The 20,979-nt window shown below is 38.9% G+C and overlaps 1 protein-coding gene and 1 pseudogene across 1 annotated transcript in view; one reads left to right on the forward strand and one right to left on the reverse strand.

Moving 5' to 3' along the window:
• SIRT1 (sirtuin 1) overlaps window positions 1-20,979 on the forward strand; it is a 37,148-nt gene that overhangs the window by 14,763 nt on the left and 1,406 nt on the right. Inside the window, exons 5-8 of the mRNA XM_090278092.1 lie at window positions 1,068-1,215; window positions 3,511-3,590; window positions 4,474-4,660; window positions 16,973-17,530. Coding sequence (XP_090134218.1) covers window positions 1,068-1,215; window positions 3,511-3,590; window positions 4,474-4,660; window positions 16,973-17,530 — 973 coding nt within the window. The remainder of the gene's footprint in view (window positions 1-1,067; window positions 1,216-3,510; window positions 3,591-4,473; window positions 4,661-16,972; window positions 17,531-20,979) is intronic.
• LOC150010174 (centromere protein H pseudogene) lies at window positions 12,939-13,941 on the reverse strand (annotated as a pseudogene).

A 20,979-nucleotide genomic window follows, 5' to 3' on the forward strand; every position in this document is an offset into this window, starting at 1 on the left:
AACATATATACATGTGCACATTCCATTTTTGCTTAATAACAAAACAATAAAAACAAAACACCAGTGACTAATCTGCTTTTTTCATGTATGTCATGGACCATCTTCCGGTCAGTGCACCTAAACCTCCCTTATTTATTTTAATACCTCATACTCCACTATTATGGATGGTACCATATATCTACAACCGGTCCCCTATTAATGGACATATGGTTGTGTCTAGTTTTTTGTTGGCACCGTAATAGGTTAGAGGCTGTAATGAATGGTAAGGAAGTAGGTAGTACTACTTTAATAGAAAAAGAGAAGAAACTTCCTTTGCCATAGTCACTTACTAAATGAAATATAAAACACTTGTCAAAAGTTGAGAGGACCAAAATTGATACTTTTTCTCTGATCTTTTTGCCATGTGTATATCTGAATTCTTTGTTTTTAAAGAAGAAACAGCATTGAAGCATTATTTGGGGGGAAAAACACACACACAAAATCCAGCAACTCAGCATTCATGAGCAACTCTATACTATACCAGTATGTGCCTGTGCAGTGGAAGGAAAACAATTTTGGTAAGGAATTAAAACTTTAGCTTTAAACTTCCAACAGGTTGATATTTATAATGAATGATGACTCAAAACATTTTAATATTCTTATGTTGATAGTACCTTTTTTTAGTTTTAAAAAAGTCACCATACCTTTGATAGCTTTAATTTCAGGTTAAACTATTCCCCTTTTACCTTAAAAAACAAAAACAAACAACCCTGAATTTGCAGCCAACAAAAGTTAGATTTATCCTTAGTATGTATTCTGACTTTTATTAAAATATTTGTTAACATCTATTAGAGATGCTTATGGGTCAACTTTACCCCTTTCTCCACTTAATTGCTGAGTTTTCTACAACATTCCTTTTGTAGGTGTGTGTTGCATCCATCTAGATGCTTTGAGATGCTCATGTAGTCTTAAAAATTATTTATACATGGGGGATTATCATTGGTAGTTTTTTTGTTAAACCTAAATGTATGACATCTGTTATACTAATTTCTTAAATGTAATCTTTTTTCTGCTTTTGCATTATATAGGAAATATATCCTGGACAGTTCCAACCATCTCTCTGTCACAAATTCATAGCCTTGTCAGATAAGGAAGGAAAACTACTTCGCAACTACACTCAGAACATAGATACACTGGAACAGGTTGCAGGAATCCAAAGGATAATTCAGTGTCATGGTTAGTAAACTTCAGGATTGCTGTTAGTTTTGTTTTCTAAGAAAATTTAGGATTAGAAAGGAGGCTGCCATCCAGGAATGGAGAATGATCTTTATTATTTACTTTCATTATATGATCAATTGTAGATTAAGTACCTCAGCACGTTAGCAACTGATGATTGGATTTGCTCCATATTTATTATATAAGCATTTTAATTACACTGGGGAACACAATTTTTGTTGAGTTAGATCTGACACTTGTTTTTGACTAACTTCTGGCATCTGAATCCAAACATGACCTCAGTTTTTCTCTTTATCACGTCAACTTTTTAAGGTACAGTATACCCTCCCTTTGTCTCAAAAATCATATAAAATCTACATACAAAGGAAAATAAAGAAAAAAATTACCTGAATATACTGTTTAGAGTTATTGTATTCATATAAAGGCTATATATTGTTACTGTAAGTCAAGTTATGTACAAGTAGTAAAGTTCTGCTACCAAACATACATATTAAGGTATTTTGTCTTTTCAAATGACAGGCTAGGAAATGCCAAAATGAGATACTTGAAGCAGTCTCCTTCAGTTGGCAAAGCTTTCACAAATTGCTTCATGAGACCCAGTTTTATGTGCAGAGGTGGGAATATAATGTTCTTTCTGTCACCAAGTGGCTCATGTAGAACGTTTGGATCACCAGGTTTGAGGTCAGATCTTGGAGACCAATTTGACTCCACCCAATGCTACTCACGAGCTCTGCTGTCCCACATACACAGAAAAGAGGGATACCTGGTGTATTTGCGTTGCTGACCAAGAAGGAAGGAGACCATTTGAAGGTCAACACAGATGATCCAATTGTGCTTGTGATATTGCAACAGATCAGTGACACTCTCTGTCTTCATATTCTTCACAAAAACAAACTGAATGGCCAATTGGGACTGCACCAAATCAATTGCCATTGTGGAGGAGGACACACTTCAAGCTTTGCTTTGAGATGTCTATGAACAGTCGCCATTCAGTTGCATTATAGATTGGAATTCCCAATTCCTGCCATGTATGTTATGGCAATACACAAGGCCACCATCACTTCGAAAGTACTACGGAACTCCACTTACTCCTGATTGAAAGTAGGATGTCTTTGCTCCTTTTCTAAGCAAGTTTTTCTCATGCAGTCTTGATGCTAGGAGTTCTGAAGCCTTTTTGGTTAGTCCCAAATCTTGTGCCAAATCATTCAACTCATGCTGATCAAATCTCTTATGAACTGAGTCATCTTCAGTTTCAAAATCTTCATTGTTGCTGTCACTTAGTCCTTCACCATACTTCTGTTTTCTGAGAGAGAGTAGTTCAGTGAAAACTGGCACTGGGATTTCAACTGAAGGAGGCACTGCATATATAGCTGATGGTAGACTAGGTCACTATTTTACATTTATTATATCCTGACGTTTTCACTATACAAAAGTAACAGTCACTTGAATGGTCTCTGGGCTCTCGCCAAACTGTAGGTATACCAAATGGCAATTGATCAGGTGTTCCCTTCGTGCACATTCGTAAAAACTCAACACAGTGCACACCTTGTCAGGGGCCCAAGACTTACCTTTATCACCAAGTTTTACTTTAAAATATGCAAAACAGGCTTGCCTGACAAATGCGCTGTTTGTCCTTTGGGAATGGTGAAACTGCCACAGATAGAACAAAACGAATCAGGGTTGTTCAGGCACTTAGGACGAGAAATAGCAGAGGCAGACATGATCTGAAGGAAAGGAAATATGTATGTAAATAAAAAATAAATTCTGCTAACTCCTTGTATGTAGACAAGAACTCAGACTACACTTCGGAATACGATTCACTATATAGAGTGGCACACAACCTCTCACCACACTGTCTCATATATCACTGAATAGCCTAGACTAGTATGAACCTGTCGCTGGTCTCCAAGGTCATCCCCCACCCCTTCCCACTTGAGGGAGGTTTGCTCTCAGCCAGTAGGAGAGCACTAGTGCTCCTCTCAATCCAGGCTCGGTCCAGCCTAGAGCAGTTGCATTAAGATAAGCTGTACAGAAAAAACTTGACGTGATAAAAGAAAACTAACTGCAGTTTTGAAATCAGGATGCCTATTTAAGTATAAAACAACTGAAAAATCGAACTCACCAGGAATTATGTTAAAAATTGTACCCCTGTGTATTCATCCCCTACATTCTCCCAAGGAATCTCTGAAATCTTTAACATTTCTGGTTAGTTTATTTTATATTACAACCTTTGTAGTATGTTTAATAAATGGAAACATTTCTTAAATAAAACACATAACATGTTGGTTGTTTTAGGTTCCTTTGCAACAGCATCTTGCCTGATTTGTAAATACAAAGTTGACTGTGAAGCTGTACGAGGAGATATTTTTAATCAGGTAATTTATCACCCATAATTTAGGACTTGTGCATGTCTCTGATTTGTTTCTTCTTTTGCCTCTCAAACCTTTTTTTTTTCTGAAAGGGTTTATGTGGTACAAAAAGATCCAGAAAGAGAGTGTTACCATTGGGAATTCTGGTGAAATACACGACAACCTTTCAATACTTTAATTTGAAAGTATTGGTCCAAAATGTCTAGAATGATGAAATTAGTTCTTTAATATTGAAGATGAAAATAAAAACCCAGATTATAAGTGAGGTATTTGCTCTATTAGTTTTTTTCCTTACCCTCCGTTTTTTAGTGCTTGTCAGATTCAGAATCTTATAGTAGGGGGCAGTTCTTTTAAAAAAATTATTGTCAAAGGTATTTATGTATGCTCACTGCCACAATATTGCAAGAAAAATAGGCAAAGAATAAAAACCATCCAGAAATAAATTCTATTTACCTGTATATGTAATCATATAAATTATAAGGAGGATAGTATGTTAAAATGGAATCATTGTGTTTTACAAACTTTTAAAGGATTAAGTCTTTCTGTGTGTGTTGTGTATGTACATATGTACACACCATGCTGGTTTTTCCTTTTAATATACAGTGAACCCTTAAATATCAAATGTAGGTTTGTACAGGTGTGTAATAGCATACACAGATAAATAGCAACATTGTTATTCCATTGTATGTTAATAAACAAATGATCAATGACAGTTGACATTGATGTATAGGTTCTATCCAGTTTCCCTGCTATTTGTCCACAGCTTTTCTGTTTTCTTTGATGATTTTTGAATAGAATTCTTAAGAAGTGTGGAATTCTTAAGAAGTGACTAACTTGGGCTTTACCTTTTCTTTTCTTCCCTACCTCAACCAAAATCTGAATCGCGCAGGTGGTTCCTCGATGTCCTAGGTGCCCAGCTGATGAACCACTCGCTATTATGAAACCAGAGATTGTCTTTTTTGGTGAAAATTTACCAGAACAGTTTCATAGAGCCATGAAGTATGACAAAGATGAAGTTGATCTCCTCATTGTTATTGGGTCTTCCCTGAAAGTAAGACCAGTAGCACTAATTCCAAGTAAGTTGGTGATGATTTTGAGAGAATATTTCCATATATATTGCCATGGGTTGTGAGTCTACAATTGACTCCAGTGATCTTATTCTGTTTCTGAAAGAGTGGTGAAGAACCAAACTGTTTTTTAGGAGATATTCTTATTCATGAAGATTAGGTAATTGGACTTTTTGGTGGCGTGGGGAGGGAGAGGAGTGTCAAAACAAATAATGTCAAATTATAATGTAATTGAAAATTAAGACAATGGGGAACAGTTCAACTTTTAAGTTAAAATGTATGGCTTGACAGAATTGTAACATTAAATAAGATAGAATTTGCGGATTCAGAATGATTGGTTTGTTTTTGTAAAAATAACAGTCATGCCTTGTCATAATCATTGTATGTGAATCTACTTTATCCATAATGGTATTTGTGTGTATAAAAAAAGCTCAAATACAATTGCAGTCCCTATGTGTTAGGAGTATTTCCTTAACACATGCTCTTATACAACCTTTTTTTCTTCCTCTAGTGAGGAAGCAAGGGAGAGGAGGAAGATAAAGGGACTAACTCAGTTGCATCAGGTGTGCCCTAAAAATGAGGGAAGGAGAAAAAGAATATCAAACTCTTAGTGAATTAAATTAGATTCCTACACCAGCAATCGAATAGGCAGCTAGAGTAAACAGAGACAAGGAGTAAAACACTAATGCTGTCTTTTTCCTACCCTATATGTAGTTACTTTTAGCAGTATAACTCTTCCCTAAAAAATTATGAAATTCTATTAAATTACAATATACGACAATTTGTAATTAAATGAACCATGAAAATTTAGAAACTCCTTTATTTTTGAGTTATTTTTTCCTCCTTAATGGTAAGGCAGAGAATTTCTTTTATCTTTACCCAAGGATATGTGCATTGATTTTTAGAGAGAGAAAATCGATGTGAGAGAAAAGCATTGATTTGCCGCCTCCCATACACACCCCAACCAGGGATTGAACCTGCAGCTTAGGTATGGGCCCTGGCTGGGAATTGAACCCGCAACCTTCGGTGTATAGGGTGATGCTCCAATCAACTGAGCTACCCGGCCAGGGCAATATGATCATATGATTTTTATCCTTCATTTTTAAAAAAAAATATGCTTTATAGATTATGCTGTTACAGTTGTCCCAATTTCTTTTCCCTTTGTTCCCCTCCACTCAGTGACTCCCCCTCCCTCCAGTTGTACTCCTTCTTAGCCCATTGGTTGTGCATATAGTTCTCAACATCTTCCTGTCTACTCCACTCCCTCCTACTGTGCTTCTTAATTCCTGTACCATCTCCCTCCCTTTCCCCCCTTCTCCCTCCCCCCTGACCTCCCCCCAATATGTTCCTCATACCTATAATTCTTTTTCCATTCTGGTTGCCTACTTAGTTTGCCTTTGTTTCAGTTCCCTAGCTTCTGTTGTTGGTTGTTATGATACAGTTTTCATTTTAATGTTCATAGTTTTGATCCTCTTTCTCCTAAATAAGTCCCTTTAACATTTCATATAACAGTGGTTTGGATCTGATGAACTCCTTCAGTTTTACTTTGTCCTGGAAGCACTTTCTCTGCTCTTCTATTCTGAATGACAGCTTCGCTGGATAGAGTAATCATGGTTGTAGGTTTTGCTTTTTATTACTTTGAATATTTCTTGCCAGTCCCTTCTTGCCTGCAGAGTTTCTTTTGAGAAATCAGCTGATAGTCTAATTGGGACCCCTTTGTACATAAATTTTTTCTTCTCTCTTTATCCTTAATTTTTGACATTTTGATTATAATGTGTCTTGGTGTGGTTCTCCGTGGGTCCAGTTGTTTTGGAACTCTGTGCTTCCTAGACCTGTAAGTCTATTTCCTTCCCCAAGTTAGGGAAGTTCTGCTTCATTATTTTTTCACATAATTTTTCCGTTTCTAGTTCTTCTTCACCTTCTGGCAACCCTATGATTCGGATGTTTGCCCACTTATAGCTGTCCCATAGGTTTCTGAGCCTCTCCTCATTTTCCTCACTTTTCGTTTCCTCTCTCTGCACTGGTTGACTGTGTTTTCCTTTCCTGTGTTCTGACTTGTTGATATGATCCCTGGTTTTCCTTCCCTCACTACTTGTTTCATATGTATTTTCATTCATTTCAGCAGGAGTAGCCTTCATTCCTTCCCCATCTTGTTTAAGATCTGCTGTTAGGTCTGTAAGCTTTCTTATAACCAGATCTCTGAACTGAGCCTCAGAAAGATTTCCTATCTGCTGGTCCGATAGATCATATAATTGCTGTCTGGTCAGCTGCGTGATTAGGATCTCTATCATGATTCTTACCATCCTGACAGTTTGTGTTTACCTTGGTTTCCTGGGCTTGGCTGTCACACCTCCTATGCTATAGGGGGCGGAGCCCCATGCACTTGTCACAACCGGGCGACCCTTCTCACCACACTGTGGCATTTTGTGTGGGGGCGGGAGTCCAAGATGGATTCCTGCCATTACTCTCTGCTGAGAGACCAGGAGCCTCTTCCTCCATCCCCATGCCTTCCAGCCCTCACAGTCCGAGGCAGTGGGGGTCTGCCTTCCCTGACATTGAAATCGCGAGCTGATGGGTTTGGTCTGCAGCCAGGGGTGCTCCCCAGGCCCTTCTCACCTCCCCTTAAATATGGGTGTCTGTGCTTATTGCGGTCCTGCCGTCTTCGCCACAGCTGCTGCTGCCAGCACAGCTTGACCTCTCCGCCCCTGCTTTGCGTCTTCTACCCGTCCAGATGAGCACCACTTCCTTATATCTTTGTTTGCTGGACTTCCACATAGCTTTAGTTTCAGGAACTTCTGGTTGTTTCTGGTTTTGCGGTAGTTGTACTCCTTCTTAGTTGTGGAGGGGGACTGAGCATGTCAGTCTAGGCCTCTATCTTGGCCGGAAGTCATTTTTATCTTTCATTTTGTTGATGGTTATTCACATGAACTTATTTGTAGATATTGAACAGACCTTGCATCCCAGGAATAAATCCCACTTGATCATGGTGTATGATATTTTTAATGCATTGCTGAATTCATTTGCTAATATTTTATTGAGGATTTTTGCATCTATGTTTATTAGGGATACTATGCATAGTTTTTTCTTTTTTTTTCTTTTTGTAGTGTTTTTGGTGTTGGTATCAGGGTAATACTGGCCTTGTAAAATGAATTTGGGACCTCTCCCTTCTCTTCAATTTTTTGGAATAGTTTGAGAAGTATAGGTTTTAATTCTTTAGAATGTTTTGGAAAATTCACCTGTGAAGGCATCTGGTTGAGGACTTATTTGTTGAGTGTTTTTTGATTACTGATTTCAGTTTTGTTAGAAGTTATTCAGATTTTGTGTTTCTTCTGATTCAGTCTTGGAAGCTTGTGTTTTTAGGAATTTATCCATTTCTTCCTGGTTGTCCAGTTTGTTGGCGTATAATTGTAGTATTTTCTCATCATCGTTTGTTTTTCTGTGGTTGTCAACTCTCTTTCTGATTTTTGAAATTCATTTGGGTTCTTTCTTGATGAATCTGGCTGAAAGATTATTGTTTGTTTTTTAAGGATGATTAAATTTATCTTTTCAAATACCTGCTCTTGGTGTCTTTGGTATTTTAAGATTATATTGCATCGTTTCTGGTTTAATTTGTATTATTTCCTTCCTTTTACTCACCTTAGTCTTTGTTCTTTTTCTAGTTCCTTTGGATGTAAGGTTAGATTATTTATTTAAAGCTTTTCTTATTTCTTGAGGTAAGCCTGTATTGCTATGAATTTCCTTCTTGGAACTCCTTTGGCAGTGTCCCATAGACTTCAGGCCATTGTGTTTTCATTTGTGTAAGGTATTTTCATTGTGTACTAGCATGTTATTTAACCTCCGTGTGATTGTGTGCTTTTCGGTTTCCTTTTAATTGATTTCTAGTATATACCTTTGTGATCAGAGATGTTTGATATGATTTCATTCTTAAATTTAGAGGGCTGTTCTGGAAAATAACCCATGTGCACGTGAAAAGAACGTATATTCCAAAAAAATCTCAACCAAATCCATCTGGTCTAATACATTTAAAGACACTTTTCTTGTTGATTTTCTGTTTGAATGATCTATCCATTGATGTTTAAGTCCTGTACTTTTTTTTTTTTTTAATATTATTTTTATAGAGAGGGGAAGGGAGGGAGAAAGAGAGGTAAAGAACATCAATGTACGGTTGCCTCTCACGCGTGTCCCCAACAGGGCACCTGGCCTGCAACCCAGGAATGTGCCCTGACTGGGTTCGCAGGTCAGCACTCAGTGAACTGAGCCACACTAGCCAGGACAAATCCTATACTTTTACTGTATTACTGTCGATCGCTCCCTTTATAGATCTGGTGGTCCTGCATTGGAAATGTAAATGTTTACAAGTTATATCCTTTCCTTGAAATGGTCCCTTTATCATTGTGAAACGCCCTTGTCTCTTGTTCCAGCCTTTGTTATTTATTTATTTATGAGAGAGGAAGGGAGAAAGAAACATCGATTTGTTGTTATACTTATTTATGCATTCATTGGTTGCTTCTTGTATGTACCCTGACTGGGGATCGAATCAGGAGTCTTGGTTTATTGAGATGATGCTCCAACCAACCAAGACACCAGGCCAGGGCTCACAGAGTTTGTTGTAAAGTCTATTTTGTTTGATAGAAGCATTGCTACCTCAGCTTTTTTTTTGTCTTTTCATTTTTTGTAAGTATATTTTATGAATTATGCTGTTACAGTTGTCCCATTTTTTTCCCTTTGCCCTGCTCCACCTATCCCCTTCCTTCCTTAATGTCCATGGGTTGTGCATGTAGGTTCTTTGGCTTCATCCTTTCCTATATTCTTCTTAACTTCTCACTGTCTATTTTGTGCCAACCAATTATGCTTCTTAATCCTTGCACCATTTCTCCATTTCTGCTTCTTCCCTCTCCTAGCTGATAACCCTCCAGATGATTCCCATATCTGTGATTCTGTTCTATTCTGGGTGTTTGTTTAGTTTGTTTTGTTTTTATTTTTTAGAGTCTGTTGTTGATAGTTTGAGTTTGTTGTCATTTTACTGTTCAAAATTTTGATCTTTTTCTTAAGTAAGCCCACATAACATTTCATATAATAAGGGTTTGGTGGTGATGAACTCTTTTAGCTTTACCTTGCCTTGGAAGCACTTCATCTACCTTTCCATTCTAAATGATAGATTTGCTGGATAGAGTAATCTTGGTTGTAGGTTCTTTTCATCACTTTGAATAGTTCTTGCCATTCTCTTCTTTCCTGCAAAGTTTCTTTTGAGAAATCAGCTGATAGTGTTGTGGGTTCTCCTTTGTAGGTAATTCTCTGCTTTTCTTTTGCTGCTTTTAAGATTATCTTCAGCCTTTGACATTTTAATTATGATGTGTCTTGGTATGGTCCTCTTTGGGTCTACCTTGTTTGGGACTTTGTGCTTTCTGGATTTGTATGTCTGTTTCCTTTGACAAAGTTGGGAAGTTTTCCGTCATTGTTTTTTCAAATAAGTTTTCAACTTCCTGCTCTTCCTTTTCTCCTTCTGACACCCCTATGGTTTGGGTGTTGGCATGTTTAAAGTTGTCATAGAGGTTCTGAAGCCTGTCCTTGTTCTTTTTCAATTCTTATTTCCTCCTTCTGGTTGACTGTTTATTTCTTCCTTATGTTCCAGATCATTGATTTGAACCCCAGTTTTCTTCCCTTCACCATTAGTTTCATGTGGATTTGCCTTCGTTTCACTAAGCTTAGCCTTAGTGAAAAGTACTTAGAAGTACTTTTGCTGTACTCAAGCATATCTGTCAGTCCTGTGAGCAGCTTTATCACCAGTGTTTTGAACTCTTGTGTGTTAGGTTGGCTATCTCCTTGTTGCTTAGTTCTTCCACTGGAGCCTTGAGCTCTTCCCTCTTTTGGGCCATACTTCTCTGTCTTCTCGACTTGACAGGCTCCTGTGTTTGTTTGCCTCTGTGTCTTAGGTAGAGCTGTTGCACCTGTTACGTTGTGAGGCGCAGAGCCATAGGTATTCATCAGTACCGGTGACCCGTTTCACCACGTTGTGGCGCTGTGTATGTGGGGAGGGGTCTGAGGGAACAATGTCGCTTGCTCAGCACTCGCCCCTTTTCCAGGCACTTCTCTCTCTTCCTCTATGGGACTCATGCCCCTCCGGCTGTTGCCCTGGCCGTGGTTCCCAGGGTGGGTGGGTCTGCGGATGTTCTAGGACTGTGAGGACCCTCTAAACAAACGAACTCTGCTGAGAGACCGGCAGTTTCTTCCTCTGCCCCAACCCCCACTGATTTGCACAGTCAGAAGCAGTGAGGCTTTATTTTCCCCAGCACTGGAACTGTGAGCTGCGCAGTCTGGTCTGGTCTGATGCTGGGAGTGCTCCCCAGGTGTCCTTCCCTACATTTTAAAACGTGTGACTGCACTTTCTGCCGGCCTGCCACTGCTGCCGCCACTACACCACGTCCTCTCTGCCCTGGCTCCACCCCTCCTACCTGTCTGGATGAGTATTTCTTCTTTGTCTTTGTTGGATTTCCATGCAGCTCAGTTTTCTGGAACTTCTGGCTGTGTCTAATTTTGAAGTAGATGTATTCCCTCTTAGTTGTGGAGGGAGATGCAGCATGTGTACCTACACCTCCATCTTGGCTGGAAGTCCTAATTTACCGTTAAAGTAACTATTGATAATTATATAGTATTGCTTTTTTGTTGTTTTCTGATTGTTTCGTACTATGTTTACTTGTATTTAATATATACCAAGTTTTTAGAGCAGTCTATTTTAAGTTGATAACTGCTTAAGTTTGAACACATTCTGAAATCACTACAGCTCTGGCTGGTGTGGCTCGGTGGATTGAGCACTGGTCTGCAAACCAAAGGGTCAGTTGTTCAATTCCTGGTTAGGGCACATGCCTGGGTTGCAGGCCAGGTCCCCACTTGGGGGCGTGCAAGTGTCAACTGTGATGTTTCTGTCCCTCTCTTTCTCCCTCCTTTCCCCTCTCTTAAAAAATAAAATTACTACAGTTTTTATTTATCCCCTCCACTTTTTTTTATTATGTTTTACTCCTTTTGTGCATGTATGTTTGTGTGTTTCCCTTAATTTATTGTTGTAGCTATACATGATCTATTTTTGTCTTTTAACTTTTGTACTAGCTTTATATTGATTGATCCACTGCTTTTTAAAAAATATATTTTTCATTTATTTTTTTAAAGAGAGGGAGAGAAACATCAATGTGTGGTTGTCTCTCGTGTGCCCCCAATTGGGTACCTGGCCTGCAACCCAGGCATGTGCCCTGACCGGGAATTGAACTGGCAACCCTTTGGTTTGCAGGCCAGCACTCAATCCAGTGAGCCACACCAGCCAGGGCTGATCCACTGCTTTTATATATGTTTGCCTTTGGCAGTGAGGTTTTTTTCCTTATTTATATTTTTGATCTTTTTTTTCTACCTAAGAAGTCTCTTTAACATTTCTTGTAATACTGGTTGGTGGTGATGAACTCCTTTAGATTTTTGTTGTCTGGTAAGCTCTTTAGCTCTTTTTTTTTTTTTTTTTAGAAGAGCAACATTTATTTTTATTTTTTAACTTGTAAAAGCAATGCGTGATAAATACAGACATACAAAAGAAAAGTCACAATTCCTCTAGAATAATGACAACTGTTAATCCTTTGGATATCTTTTTCTTTTTCAAAGCTAAGGTGCTTTATTTTGGACTGTTTAAAGATGTGCATAGGCCTGAGTTGGGGGAACTGAAGAGATGCTGGTCAAAGGCTACAAAGTTACAGTTCGAAGATGATTAAGTTTTGGAGATTTAACACACAGCATTGTGATTATAGTTAATACTGTATCATATACTTCAGTGTTGCGAAGGGACTAGATCTTAAATGTTTTCAGCATAAAAAAGAAATAATTAACACATAATGGAGATGTTAGTTAATGCCACGGTGGTCAATTCAACACATTGTATACCTTAAAACTTACACAATGTTTCATAAATCTAAAATAAGATTTATTTGAATAAAATACAACTGACAGGTAAAAAATAGAGATGTGGATATGCTTTTCTAATTTTTCTAGTATTTTGGTGGACAAAGAAATGCACAGACATATTCTAAATGAGAGTTGGGACTTACAGGAATATTATAGAAAAAATGTCCACATTAAGTGAAAAGCTGATTAGATGATGTCTTTCTGAAACCTTGCAAAACTAGGATTTTCAGATTCTTTTAGAATATGCCAGTCACTTTAATTATCATATTTAAAACAATAGATTCCATGTTATAGTATTAAGCTAAAAAATAAAAATTGCAGTATAAACCACTGAAAAGCGGTGGCTGGCGTGGCTCGGTGGATTGAGTGCTGGCCTGAGAACTGAAAGGTCACCAGTTCAATTCCCAGTCAGGGCACACGACTGGGTCGTGGGCCATGTTCCCTGTTGAGGGTGTGAGAGAGGCAACCAATCCATGTTTCTCTCCTTTCTCTTCCTCCCTCCCTTCCCCTATCTCTAAAAATAAATGAATAAACTATTAAAACAAAAACAATGAAAAACATATTTCACCTAAAGTTTGCTATTTAGGTGACATGTCGAAGACAAAAACAAATAATGCCAACATAGAATTCTTATTAGATCATGGTGAGATTCTTCTCAAGCTGCAGAACAGTTTCCTTAAGAGCAGAATCCTCTGCCCAATTGACTTTACTCCCCAAAATGAGGTTCTGGAACATATGTTGAATAACTGTAGTAATTTGTATCTCCATCTGTAGCTTTTGTTTTAAGATCTTTATCTTGTCTGAATTTTCCATATTGTCCAAATCATCCTTCTGTTTGTTCTTTTCAGTCTGTATTTCTAAAAACTTACGTTCTGAAGCTCGTTTTAATTCAAATCTCTTCTTTTTAACATCAAGCAGTTTTTCCTCCAAACCACGAGATTCCTGCTGTGATTTCATTATTATTTTATTTAGCTTTAATATGTGTTTCATGTTATCCATGAGCTCACTATTCTGAATGTTACCTTCCTCTAGGTTTTTTCTAAGTGCCGTCGAAAGTTGCATCCTAATGCAAGCTTTTTCATTTCAAAAGTCGTTTTTGCCTCTTCAATTTCGTTTTCCAGTTCTTCAATTTTAGTTTCAATTTGCTTTTCTGGAATGATTTCTTCTGGAGTTTTTTCTTCATTGGCATCAACCATTGATTTATATTCCAAGAGTTGTTGTTTTGTCTGTGTTCTCAACCTGAGCAGCAGGGTTATGGGGTCCTCGGGCTGCGTCTGGGCGCCGGCGCCCGGCGGCGGCCCACTTTCCTCTCTGGAGTCCGCGGGCGCGGCGGCGGCTGTTTGGTTTTCCATCCTGGCTCCAGTGAAGACCTACTGCATGAAAGTGGCAGATGCTCTCAGAAAGGGACGTTACTGCCGCCACCGAATTGACGCCGGAGCTCTTTAGCTCTTTTTTAAAATTCTAAATGATAGCCTTGCTCGAGTAATGGTTCTATGTCCTTGCTTTTCATCACTTTGAATATTTTGTGCTGGTCCCTTCTGGCCTGCAGTTTCTGTTGAAGTCAGCTGACATTCTTCTGAGAGATCCCTTTAGAGAACTATCTGCTTTTCTCTTGCTGCTAAGATTCTGTCTTTGTCTTTAACTTTGGCATTTTAATTATGATGTGTCTTGGTGTGGGTGGGCCTCTTTGGGTTCAACTTGTTTGGGACTTTTCTGGGCTCCTGGACTTGTATGTCCAATTTTGTCAGGTTCAGGAAGTTTTTAGTCATTATTTCTTCAAATAGGTTTTCTGTCCCTTGCTCGCTCTCTTCTCTTGGGAACCTAGTGGTGCAAATTTAGTATCTTTGGTGTTGTCCCAGAGGTCCTTTAAACTATCTTCATTTTAAAATCTTTTTTCTTTTTGCTGTTACAGTTAGGTGTTTTTTCCCAATTTTGCCTTCCAGATCGTGTTTGACTCTCTGATTCATCTAATCTGCTATTGATTCTCTGTAGTGTATTCTGCATTGAAGTTACTTTTCAGTATTGATTGGGTCTCTTTGTTTTCTGTTTCTTTTTAAGCTCTTTTTTGAAGTTCTCACTGAGTTCATCTGTTCTCCTAAGTTCATTGAGCAGTCTTATAACCAACCAGAGTTTTGAAATCCTTATCTGGTAGATCGCTTGTCTCTATTTTGTTAGCTCTTTTTTGTGTAATTTTGTTCTGTTCTTTCATTGGGACATGTTTCTTTGTTTTCTCATTTGGCTGACTCTCTGTTTCTATGTATTAATTGATTTAGAGAGAGAGAGAAACAGGGATTTATTACCACTTAATTATGTTTTTATTGGTTGATTCTTATATGTGCCCTGACCGGGGTTTGAACCTGCAACCTTGGTGTATCAGGACGATGCTTCAACCAGCTGTGCTACCTGGCCAGGACCATCTCCAAGTTTTGACAGAGTGACCTTATGTAGGTGTTTTGTGGACTCCAATGGTCTCCTCGGTCACCTGAGTAGGGTGCTCCAGAGGTGTCCCCTGTGTGGGTTGTGTTCTTTTCTGTTGTAGTTGGGCCTTCACTGCTGCTGCAGAGAAGTGGGTGGGGTTGACCCTCCAGCTGATTAGCGTGGGGGCCAGCAGCAACTGCAGTGCAGAAGCTGTGTGTGGGCTGACCCCAGGGAGTGTGACTCACTTCAGCAGGGCTCTGGTGCCAGATGAGGGCCACCTTTTGGTTGTATCAGTAGTGGGCTCAGTGGTCTGAAGCCACCCACCAGGTGTGTTGGGTCCAGAGCCTCTTGGGAGGGACTCCAGTGCAGGCCTAGAATAATCATGGCTTGAACTGGTTTTGGGGCAACTTGGTAGAGCTATAAAGTGATCAGTGGTGGGTTGCCACTTGTACAGGGCTTGGAGATGCTTGGGAAGAGGCTGTGGTATGTACTGAGGCTGGCTGCCACTTGTGCCAGACTTAGCACCCTTTGGTGGGGACAGCAGTGTCAGATGAGCCCAGCTGCCATTTGTGTTAGGCTGTGGCCATTTAGTTGGAGTGACGTTACATAGAATGGCCACTTAGCCAGGCTTGCAGGCACCTGACTGGAGTTAGAATGCTAGGTGAGGCTGGTTGTGCTTATGCCAGGCAAGCGGCCACTTGGCAGTAGCTACAGTGCATGACAATGCTGGCTGCTGCATTGTGTGGGGTTTGTGGACCTTTCAGAGTTTGTAACACCAGCTGAGGCCAGCTAACACTTGTGTGAGGTGTCTGAACTTTGGAGAAAGTTTGCAGTGCCAACTGAGGCAGGCCAATTGTGTGGAGGAGCCTGTAGGAGAGGCTCTGGACAGGTAAGGGAGTTGGTGGGGCTGGGTCTCAGAATCACCAGGGCCAGGTGAACCATGTTAGGTTAATGGAGAGCGCAGATATGGCATCTGCCTACACTGGGCTGGTGGGAGGTGAGTTCAACAAAGGAGTAACGTGTCTGCTAACACTTCTATCCCTGAAGAAAGTTGACCCTCATGCCTGGCCCTCCAGCCCTAACCCTGATGTTAGATCATTTACTTCCTCCCCATGTCCCTGGCATTTTTCAAGCTGCTGCCATGTGCTGGAGCTTAGAGCATGGGTCATTTAACAGCAGTGCCACTGTCCCTCACAGCTTTTATCACTCTCCAAAGCAATCCCTGCTGGTTTTCACAACCAGATGTTAATGGGGACTCCTCTTCTTGGCACTGGTGCCATGGGCTTGCAGAGCCTGATGTGGGACTTGGACCCCTTGCTCCTTCCGTGGTGGTGGGGGGGACTTCTGCAGTATAGCTGTCCATCTCATGGATTGGGAACTGCCTGTTCTATGTCTCTGCTCCTCCTACCAGTCTTGAATGTGGCTTATATCCTTATAAGGAATTAATGTTAAGCTAGTCTCTAGGTGGTTCTCATAGTTCTATAATATAGTTGTAAGTTTGATGTGATTGTGGGAAGAGGCAAGCTCAGAGTATACCTACTCTGCCACCAGAAGTTATATCAGGAGCTATTTCAGTAAAATAACAATCACTATGTGACAAGAACACTTCTATGCACTTGAAATACATCATTAACTCATTTAATCCTCACTGCAACTTTATGGACAAGTACTGTTTTTATCCACATTATACAGACAAGGAAATTGAGGTACAGAGTAAAAAAGTCTTCAGATTGCTGAGAGACAAACCTGGTGGACAGAAGCAGGAACCAAAATTTTATGAAAGATGGTTAACTGCTCATCTGTTTCCTTGATAGCTTGAGGAAATGTTAATCGTTAGTTGGGCATTAGTGGCCAGTTTCCTTTTTTGGTATTGGGTGCATGTTAGATTTTTGCATCGTGCATTTATTGTAGATTTATTAGCTTGCTTACCTCCTTCCCTTTTTCTTCTTTTTACCCTATTTTTAGGTTCCATACCCCATGAAGTGCCTCAGATATTAATTAATAGGGAACCTTTGCCTCATCTGCATTTTGATGTAGAGCTTCTTGGAGACTGTGATGTCATAATTAATGAATTGTGTCATAGGTTAGGTGGTGAATATGCCAAACTTTGCTGCAACCCTGTAAAGCTTTCAGAAATTACTGAAAAACCTCCACGAACACAAAAAGAGTTGGCTCATTTGTCAGAGTTGCCACCCACACCTCTTAATATTTCAGAAGGCTCAAGTTCACCAGAAAGAACTTCACCACCAGATTCTTCAGTGATTGTCACGTTTTTAGACCAAGCAACAAAGAGTAATGTTGATCCAGATATGTCTGAATCAAAAGATTGTGTGGAAGAAAAGTCACAGGTAGTACAGACTACTAGCAGCACTGAAAGTGTTACTGAACAGTTGGAGAACCCAGATTTGAAGAACATTGGTGCCAACACTGGGGAGAAGGATGAAAGAACTTCAGTAGCTGAAACAGTGAGAAAGTGCTGGCCATCCAAGCTCGCAAAGGAGCAGATTAGTAAACGACTTGATGGTAAGAAACTATTTTGGAAGGTATAATTATTGTAACAAAATATTTGCAAGGAATGAGCAACTTTGGCAGGTTTTCTGACTGGACAACTTTATGTAGCTAAACATAACTTTACAAAGTTGAGTCGTCCTGCTAGAGAAAGATAAACAGTGGTATCCTAAATAATATGGGGAAGAAATAGTATGTGAAGTATGCTTAGTACTTAGTAAGAAGGTAAGCATTAAATTTAAAAAAATTGGGAAGTATTGAGTGCTCTGCCATTGTCTGGTGAGAGAGATAGCCGGCAGAAATGATAACTTGAGATTTCAGTACTTTTGTAGGTCAGCTAGCTGCTTTATACACAATATCTGATTTTAATCTCATGAAGTAGAACTATTGGGTTGGCCAAAAGTTTACTTTTTTCTGTACATGGCTGTAGTGGTGCTAAGCTGTCTCTAACTTCATTCAAAACAGGTTGTTAGATTGTATTATGACAGCTGTCATATCAGCATGCATTAAAAAATTATTGGTCAATTTTGTGCAGCCATTTTAATGTTGGAAGGTGGAAGAAAATATGCAACATTTTCGGTGTATTATGCTTTAGTATTTCAAGAAAGGTAAAAACCCAACTGAAACGCTAAAAAATGATTTGTGGAGTTTATGGAGTAGGTGCTGTACCTGTTGGAACATGTCAAAGTGGTTTGTGAAATTTCTTGGTAGTACTGAGCACCCCAGTCTCTACCTATTACAAGCCTATAGTGGGGGCTAGCTAACATAGAAAACAATGAAGGTTATTGGTGAAAATGAAAAATGTGTCTTTTATTTTATGGAAAAAAAACTATATATAAACAGATTTTTTGTCCAACCCAATATTATTACATCTCTGCTACAGGTGGGAAATCTGAGGACCATCGAGGTTAAATACCTTATGCAAGGTAGCAACTAGGATTAAGATTGGATTCCAGGCATAACCCCAGAGCCTGCCCCCTTAACCACTATGTTGTGTTGTCTCCGATCTAGAAAACACCTAATTCTTCTCCATTAATTTTAAGAAATAGAATCTATCCTGTTGCCACATGGAACATCTCTACCAATTAGTATTAACATAGGTAAAATCACTTTCTATTTTTTGGAAATCAACGTTTTAAGTCCAAGTAACATCTGGTGAAAAATCTAATGTAATCAAATTGAAACACACTCTTTAACCTAGATGCTGCAATCTTAGGCAGACTTTGTATATGGTAATTTAAGCTGTACATGCACTGGAAGACTTTTGCACTGGAGATTTTGAATATTTTTTTGATGGATAGGTCAAACATACAAAATTCTTTGCCCCAGTGAACAAAGTTAAACCTGGAGATGTCTCTTTGGTATTATACTTTGGCTTTTTTTTTATCCTTAGAAGTACAGGCTTTGGAATTAGACCAGAGTTGTCTCAGGTCTACCTTGGGCAAAGTTATTTGATCTCCCACTTTTTAAATCAGTAAAATGGAAATAAGACATACTTTACAGCACTGTGAGAATTTAGACAGCACTGTGAAAATTTAGAGATAACTGATGAAAAGAGGGTAAAATTGTAGCTGTTAAAGCCAAGTTAACCACCTGACTTGACTAACTCATTTTAGTTTGCCACTATGTCGTGAGGTCAAGGCTGAAAAGGAGGAAGTGGGAGCATATATGAGGTAAACTAACTAAATGTGTCATCGTGGTTGCCAAGAACAGAGCAAAGTCAGTCATAGGGTACCTGAACTGCGAAGATTACTCAGTTTTTGTGAGAGCCTAGAGTGGAATAAAGCATTTTTCTTAGAACCATGGACCAAAACTATTAGAACAATGTAGCACAACCACGTGCTGGGGCGGAGACCTGGCACCCCTTAAAAGACTGGGTGTCATTTAAAGATGGCCCTATTAAGAAGTGTCAGATGGGGTTGTCTGTTAGCAACTACAATACAAGTTCTTGGTTCCCTCCTCTGATCATGGAAATTAATACTAGTGGCTTTGAAAACTGAAGAATACACTGTTGTTCTGGAACAGAAGAAAGTGGTTTTTACATTGCAATTTGGGATATATTAGGAGGATTGTGAAGTCATTTTTGTGGCTTCTGATCAGAATTGTCACATTTGGGTTGTGATGGGGTAGAAAAAAATTTGAAAGCCTTTTCAAAGAGAAACTAAGGTATGCTTGGCAGATGGCATGTCACTGCAGATCAATTATGTAGTCAGGCTTTTGTGAATGCGATATAGTGTTAATGTAACATTTATAATGTGTGAAAATACTTATATTAGAAGCTATTTGTTCTTGTGAATTTAAGGGTAGAAAAATTTCATTATTAATGTTTATGGCCCCATACATTGTCAAAAATTACAATCTAAACAAAAGAAGCTAAACCCGAACCAAATTGGACCTAGCTGGGACTTACAACTCTTTATAGTGTTCATAGATGCAAACTGGTGCTCTTCATAACATCTTAGAGGATGTGCTCTTGACCTGGGGTCTGTGGCTTGGGGGTGGGGAGCTTTTATTACTATAGGTCAAACTTACATACTGTAAATTTAAAATTGGGAGTGATTGGGGCAAAAGGTTAAAATACATTGCTAGGTGACTGCTCCTCTCTCATATTTTAATGTGTATTAAGACTCTTTAAAAAAATAGATTCTGATTCAGTAGGTGGGAAATGGGGCAAAGAGTTTAAATTTCTAACAAACTGTCAGGTGATGCTGCCAGTGTCTATAGACTATCAGGTTGGCCAAAAAAATCAGTTTAGTTTTTTCCATAAAATAAGACACATTTTTCATTATCAGCAATAACTTTATTGATTTGGGTATTTTGAGTATGTCGGCTGTCTCCCACATGGTATATAACAACTTGATTTTTCTCAATGTCTCAATATGATCACTATCAACTTCAACTAGTCTACCCAATCGTGAAGCATTGTCCAGCGAGAAATCTCCAGGCTGAAACTTATCAAACCACTTCCTACACATTCGATCAGTCATAGCACCTTCTCCGTACACTGCACAAATCTTTTATTTTTTGTGCTTGAGTTGCATTTTTACCTTTCTTAAAATAAGAAAGCATAATGTGCCAAAAAGGTTGTGTATTTTCTTCCATCTTCACTATTAAAATGGCTGCACAAAAATTCACCAATTTTGATGTTTCTTTTTTAAAAAAAAATGCATGCTGATATGACAGCTGTCACAATATAATCTAACTAAATTGTCTCAAATGTAGTTAAAGACAGCTAAGTGCTACTACAGCCATCTTATAGAAAAAACCAAACAAACTTTTTGGCCAACCCAATACTTTGAATAAATAGTGAAGCCATATTGAGACTATTTTTAGATTTATAATAAAGGTAAATAAAAATACTTAATAAAGATGCTTTGAAAGCATGTGTGCTTTAGAGAAGTTATATTCAGTGAACATGAATTAGGTATCTAATGTAGGATAGGCTGGATACTTCATCTCATCAA

This window comes from Furipterus horrens, unplaced genomic scaffold (assembly GCF_987537825.1).
Source record: "Furipterus horrens unplaced genomic scaffold, mFurHor1.1.pri manual_scaffold_5, whole genome shotgun sequence".
Taxonomy (NCBI): domain Eukaryota; kingdom Metazoa; phylum Chordata; class Mammalia; order Chiroptera; family Furipteridae; genus Furipterus; species Furipterus horrens.